Source organism: Salvelinus sp. IW2-2015, linkage group LG6.2, assembly GCF_002910315.2.
Source record: "Salvelinus sp. IW2-2015 linkage group LG6.2, ASM291031v2, whole genome shotgun sequence".
Lineage (NCBI taxonomy): Eukaryota > Metazoa > Chordata > Actinopteri > Salmoniformes > Salmonidae > Salvelinus > Salvelinus sp. IW2-2015.
In genome coordinates, this window is record NC_036846.1 from 7562439 (window position 1) to 7569372 (window position 6934).

At 43.8% G+C, this 6934-nt stretch overlaps 1 protein-coding gene across 1 annotated transcript in view; it reads right to left on the bottom strand.

The window, feature by feature from the left end:
• Positions 1 to 5681, bottom strand: part of LOC139027923 (calcium-binding protein 5-like) — a 12764-nt gene extending 7083 nt beyond the window's left edge. Inside the window, exons 1-5 of the mRNA XM_070444145.1 lie at positions 5636 to 5681; positions 3695 to 3915; positions 1210 to 1240; positions 928 to 1062; positions 616 to 725 (exon numbers count right to left, since the gene is read on the bottom strand). Coding sequence (XP_070300246.1) covers positions 616 to 725; positions 928 to 1062; positions 1210 to 1240; positions 3695 to 3915; positions 5636 to 5681 — 543 coding nt within the window. The remainder of the gene's footprint in view (positions 1 to 615; positions 726 to 927; positions 1063 to 1209; positions 1241 to 3694; positions 3916 to 5635) is intronic.
• Between the last annotated feature and the right edge of the window lie 1253 nt (positions 5682 to 6934).

The window sequence follows — 6934 nt, forward strand, 5'->3', positions numbered from 1 at the left end:
CAGAGACAGAGGAACTAGAGAGAGACAAGAGCAGACAGGGAGAGACAGAGAGACAGGAGAAGAGAGGGAGAACAGAGAGAGAGAAGAGACAGAAGAGAGAGAGAGACAGAGACAGAGAGAGAGACAGAGAGAGAGAGAGAACGAGAGAGAGAGAGACAGAGAGAGAGAGAGAGACAGAGAGAGAGACAGAGAGAGAGAGAGAGAGAGAGAGAGAGAGAGAGAGAGAGAGAGAGAGAGAGAGAGAGAGCCAGAGAGACAGAGAGACGACAGAGAGAGACAGAGAGAGACAGAGACAGAGAGAGACTAGAGAAGAGAGAGACAAGAGAGAGAGAGAGACAGAGACAGAGAGAGAGAGAGACAGAGAGACGAGAGACAGAGAGAGAAGACAGACAGAGACAGAGACAGAGAGACATAGAGAGAGAGAGAAGACAGACAGACGGACAGAGAGAGAGGACAGAGAGAGAGAACAGAGAGACAGAGAGAGAGAGAGAGAGACAGAAGAGACAGAGACAGAGACAGAGAGAGACAGAGGAGAGACAGAGAGAGCAGAGAGAGAGAGAGAGAGAGAGAGAAGAGAGCAAACAGCAGAGCACAGAGACAGAGAGAGAGAAGGACCTCTCTGATGCATCTCTCAGTTTTTTCCACTCCGATCATGTCTGCTGTCTCTGCCAGCATCTTTGGGCCCATCAGCTCCACAAAGTCCTCAAAGTCTAGTTTGCCGCCACCTACAGACCACATAAAAACATTACTACTATTACTCATGGTTACAATATGTCTTTCATTGCCTAAATATTCCTTGATTTTGTGTTTCCTTGGTTCATAATTCATTGCAATAATCAACCTAAATTCCGCCATAGCACTCAAGAGTTTCAGATATTCCATGACTCTGTGGTTTCCGCTGTCTCGTGATGATGACATCCGACTCACAGATGGACTGGCCCAGCTCGATGAGCTCCATCTCTGTGGGCATGTAGCCCATGGTCCTCATGCACTCTCCCAGGTCCTTGTGGCTGACATAACCATTCTTCTTCCTATCAAACTCCACAAACGCCTCGCGAAGCTCTGCAAACACACAGGCACGCGCATACGCATACGCACACACACACACACAAACATACAAGTACACTCACAGGGTAAGAATTAGAGAATGTACATTGTAAAACATGTCATGGTACGATTCTGACTGTGAGATAGAAGGGGAAAATCTACCTTCAATCTCCTCTGGTCGTAGGTCCCTGTCCTGTTGGAGGTAGCAGAGGTACTCACATAAGCAGACTGGTAGTGGCACATGAACACACACACACTGCATCACAAACACACACACACYCACTACATCACAACCCCACGAGACYTACGACGACGACAAAATCTGTTTGCGCATGTACCCACGACAAGACAAACGACCTACGTGCATGTTTTCATGTTGATACAAAAACTGCCGTCAAACACACAGATGTAAATCTAAAGATCAACAAACACAAATTGTTCAACCACTGATATTAGAAAATACACAATGGGCCTCAATCACAAAGACAATGGGCACCAATCAGCCAAAGGTAGAAAAAGCAGGAGAGAAAAGAAGAGAGAGAAATTCTGCCATTTGTTTTTGCTTGATAAAATCTACATCTTTTTGCTATGGTATGATTCATTTAATAGCAGAGGTGGTACATGTGATTTGTAGCGTGCCAGTAGACACACATTATTAGAAAGAGTAAACCAGGATGCTTTGCAAAGTTAGACTAAATAMTATATCTATCTAGTACATTGCTTCTAAAGATATAATACAGTATCAGTCAAAAGTTTGGACACACCTACTCATTACAGAGTTTTTCTTTATTTTTACTATTTTCTACATTGTAGAATAATAGTGAAGACCTCATCACTATGAAATAACAAATATGGAATCATGTAGTAACCAAAAAAGTGTTAAACAAAACAAACTATATTTTCTATTRGAGATTTTTCAAAGAAACCACCCCTTGCCTTGATGACAGCTCTCATGAGGACCACCACAGGAAAGACCCAGAGTTAGCTGTGCTGCAGAGGATAAGTTCATTAGAGTTAATTGCACCTCAGATTGCAGCCCAAATAAATACTTCACAGAGTTCAAGTAACAGACACATCTCAACTAAAATTAGGGACATGCGTAATCAAGCCTTCTTGGCTGAATTGCTGAAAGAACCATTACTAAAGCACACAATAAGAAGAAGAGACTTGCTTGGGCCAAGAACTTGATCAATGGACATTAGAGGTGGAAATCTGTAATTTGGTCTGAATGAGTCCAAATTTGCGATTTTGGTTCAACGTGTGTTTTGTGAGAAGCGGTGATGTGACGGATGATCTCTCGCATGTGTGGCATGGAGGAGGAGGTTGTGATGGTGTGGGGGTTTTTGTGTGACTCTGTCTGTGATTTATTTAGATTTAAGGCACACTTAACCAGCATGGCTACCATCATGCTGCAGCAATACGCCATCCCATCTGGTTTTGGGCTTAGTGGGACTATCATTTGTTTTTCAACAGGAAATGACCCAACACACTCCAGCTGTGTAAGGGCTATTTGACCAAGAAGGAGATTGTGGAGTGTGCACCAGATGAAGCTGGCCTCACATCCGACCTCAACCCATTGAGATGGTTTGGGATGAGTTGGACCGCAGAGTGAAGGAAAAATCAGCCAACAAGTGCTTAGCATATGTGGGAACTCCTTCAAGACTGTTGAAAAGCATTCAGGTGATCGAACGGGCACAAGGGCCATGGGGCCAAAGCGCATACAGAAGAGGGCAGAAAATCGACAGCGCTCTGCCCGCAGATGAAAGGAAAGGCTGGGGTTGAGAGAATTACAAGAGTTGCAAAGCTTGTATCAAAGGAAAGGGTGGTACTTTGAAGATGAAATGTAATATGTATTTGGATTTGTTTAACACTTTTTTGGTTACTACATGATTCCATGTGTGTTATTTCATAGTTCTACAATGTTGAAAATAGTAATAAAAATGAAGAAAAACCCTTGAGGTGTGTGTCCAAGCTTTTGACTGGTACTGTATATCTGAACCTAAATCTACACAGATTACATTGTATGAGCCATGTTTGTATTATGGACCCGGTAAAATACTTTCACAAAACATAAATCACTGTAGTAACCAGATTACTGGGTAGTGTGGGGGGGGGGTTAGGAAATGTAGGTGGTTTAGTGTAAGTAAGACCCTTGGACATATAATGTGAATTGTTTACTGACACACACACACACACACACACACACACGTCCACACACTGGAGGTCGTGCCTGTTTTGGTGTAGTAGGTCATTAGGTTGAGTTTGTTTGGTGGCAGAGAAATATAGGGAGAGACAATCCCTGTAGATGTCTTTCTCTTTACTATGGATGTTCTTCTTGGAATCTCCCTGTATGTGATAAACACAGTGCAACACCACATCAAGGTTTGGTTGGACTCCTCTCTGCCTGCAGTATGTACTTTATATAGCACGTTTGATTGGTTGTCCCATGATGAAAATGAAATGATTGTGGAGAGAATGTTATGTGGTGAGAAGGAAGGGAAGATGATCATGATGTGTGTGTGTTGGTGTGTGTGTGAATAGTTTAGTATGTAATTGTAAGTGTACGTGTGTGTMTGTGATTGAGTATGCGCTTGCATGCATGTGTCTCAGTATGTGTGTGTATGTGTTCACTAGCGTGTGTACGTACGATCTGGCTGCTTGCAAAGCCCTGTTTGAGGAAGATGCAGGCGGGTCCCACGATCCTGTGTAACACGGTGCAGTTCTGGACCAGTGCAGACAGTGGCGCCTTAAATTCCTCGTCCTCACCCGATTCCTCCTCGCCCTCCGACCGGGGCCCCTCCTGGCCCCCTGCCCTCCCCTTGCCCCCCTGGGGCCCGACGGCCCCCTTAGAACCAGAATCATCCAGAACTAGTGAACCTAACAGTCGTTGGTTTCACACTCTGTTTCCCTCTCTMTCTGCTGAGGTCTGACAGCCAGCTGTCCACAGCACTAGTCCTCAGGGAGATCRGATGTTACATCAGCAAACAGGACAGGATTGGCAATCTCTGTCAGACTTTTAGAAGTTTAACTCTATCTACATGACAAGCCCTATCAGCCAGCAGACCATCAGCCTAATAAGTCTAGCTCTCTGTCTGTTTATGTGCTGGTCTGTGTATTGGTTACAAGAAGCTATGCTTTCCCTCCATCTCTCACTCTCTCATCTATCTCTTTCTCTGCTCTGTTTTCCGAGGCTCAGTCTTGGRTCAGAGTTGGATTGGGGCGTTCATTCTGGAAAGTGTTCAGACACTCTGCTCAACTCAGAGACTCAACACAGTGTTACATAACACACTTACAGATTACATCTAGTCAATATGATAATACCAGAGTTGTGTTTAGTTACAGTTTTTCTCAACCTGTGTACAAACATATTTTGGAAGTGTGGTTAAACTAACCAACAGCAAACCAACAATGATCAAATGCTTAAGTACATTTGCAGAATGTCTGATAAGTTTCTTGCCTTTATGCCTGGAATGCATACACTGTATTAGACCCAGTTTTACAAAACTGTAAATACAGTTGTCATCAATGAATGCAATATTCAATGCGAAGTGTTTTGTTTACAGAATATTAACYTGTTGTTTTCATCAGAAGAGAAAAGGTTGCAAATGTGTTCACTGTTTCTGGCAATCAGTAAATACGACTACACAATATTGGAAATGGAAGGTACAATATAYGGAAAGCTCTAGGCAACAGGGACRGTCAAATTTGRAAGATMTTTTACAACATTGCAGATATGCAGYAAATAAAGTGGAGTTACTTCTAAGGGACTTTGGGTTACTCCTAAACATTCCCACTGTGTAAAAAGTGGTTGGATCAACATTGTTTCCACATCATTTCAACCCCAAACAAATCTATGTGATGATGTGGAATCAARGTGGTAAATCAATTTGCCAATCGTTTTTTTTCACCCAACTTTGAACCGAAATCCAATGACATGGGTAATGTTTTGTTGTTGATTTCACTTTGAATTCACATTAGTTGACAGCTCAACCAAATGTGAATCAAAACTATAGCATTGACTGTATGCCCAGTGGTTGTGACCTTGGCCAGATGTATATGCACCTACTCTCTTTATGTGAGAGTTGACACCTCAGGTAGCTCAGAGCCTATATTCATAAAGCCTCGTCAGGGGTTAAGGAGTGAGTGATCTAGGATAAGTTTATCGCCTTTTAGAGCTTAAACTCGAATAAGATTAACATGGAGAGAGGGGGAAACCTTATCATATGATAAGCAATCCTACTCTATAGATCTCTTGACATATACAGTGGCCTTCGGAAAGTATTCAGACCGCCTTGACTTTTCCCGGCACATTTTGTAGGTATCACAGGTTGTGCCTTATTTTTCCTAAAATGTATAATTGTTAGTTTGTTTTTTCCTCTCTCATCAAGTCTCTTCCGAAGTGCCCACTGTATGCCCCTGATCTCTTCCCTAACTATTGACATTGAGGCATGCGCCAGGTAGTCGTCTGGTAAGGTATCCCTGAACGCACCGGTACTGGGCAGTCAGTAGTCCCGTTTTTCGGCTTATCTCTCTTCCTTTTCTAGGAGAAGGGGGACTGTTGTGCATCTCAGGGGGGAACGCAACCCACTTGGCAGAGCCTCGTCTTCTGGCTCCTTTGGGCAGTCGCCAGACATCTCCTATGAAAAGATTGTTTAGCAATTTGCCCTCACATCACACTGATCATCGGCTGCCTCGAAAGAGAGCGTTAAAGTGTATAAAATAGTAATAAAAGCATAGAGGTACAATAAATAAAGCGTCTAGAGTGGGAGTACTAGTGGGCCAACAGGGGGATTGTGTTCTCTCCGTGCATGGCGAGGCGGATTGGGGTAGGTAGGGTAAATATGGAATACATGGCATTGGGAGGTGGAATTGGTAGGCAAAGTTGTTGTCTGCAATTTCTGCGCGCCCCGGTATCGGGCAGGTACGTACTGAATACCAGGATATGGCCATTGTTGGTTAGATTTGTTGGCATTAGTTCTGCAGCCGATGGAGGTTCGTATGGAATCATGGCCTTGATTGTGTTTTCTGCAGCCGATGAAGTTCAGTAACTGAATAATTGGTTATTGGGGCAGATTGTTGGTTTCGTGCAGCCCGATGGGAAGTCTGACATACTGAGAATCAAGATGGGAGATTGATTGGTGTCAGTTCTCTGTGTCGAGCCGAATGGAGAGGAGAGTGTAGAGTCTGAATACGAATGGCATTGGATAGTAGGTGGTATGTGGCTGCGAAGAGCCGATGGAGGTCGAGAGTACTGGAATTTACAAGTGGGCATTGGGATTGTGTTTCTGCAGCCTATATGGATAGTACAGTTGACGTATTACGATACTATTGAGCATTGTGGTTGTGTGTCGTGCTGAGAGCAGCCGATGGGAAATAAGAGTTGACAGGTGAGGTAATGCATGAATAAGAGGGAGGAGATGGCTTAGGGAGAGGAGAGAGAAGGAGGGTTTGCGGTGAGAGAGCAGTGTGGTATAAGTCTGCGCCGATGGAAGGTTACAGTACTGAATACATGGCATGTGGATTGTGTTTCTGCAGCTGAGAGGAAGGTACAGTACTGAATAACATGGCATTGGATTGTGTTTCTGCAGCCGATGGAAGGTACAGTACTGAATACATGGCATTGGATTGTGTTTCTGCAGCCGATGGAAGGTACAGTACTGATATGGTATTGGATTGTGTTTCTCGAGCACGATGGAAGTATACAGTACTGAAATACATGGCATTGGATTGTGTTTCTGCAGCCGTGGGGAAGGTACAGTACTGAATACATGGAATTGGATTGTGTTTCTGCAGCCGATGGAAGGTACAGTACTGAATACATGGCATTGGATTGTGTTTCTGCAGTGATGGAAGGTACAGTACTGAATACATGGCATTGGATTGTGTT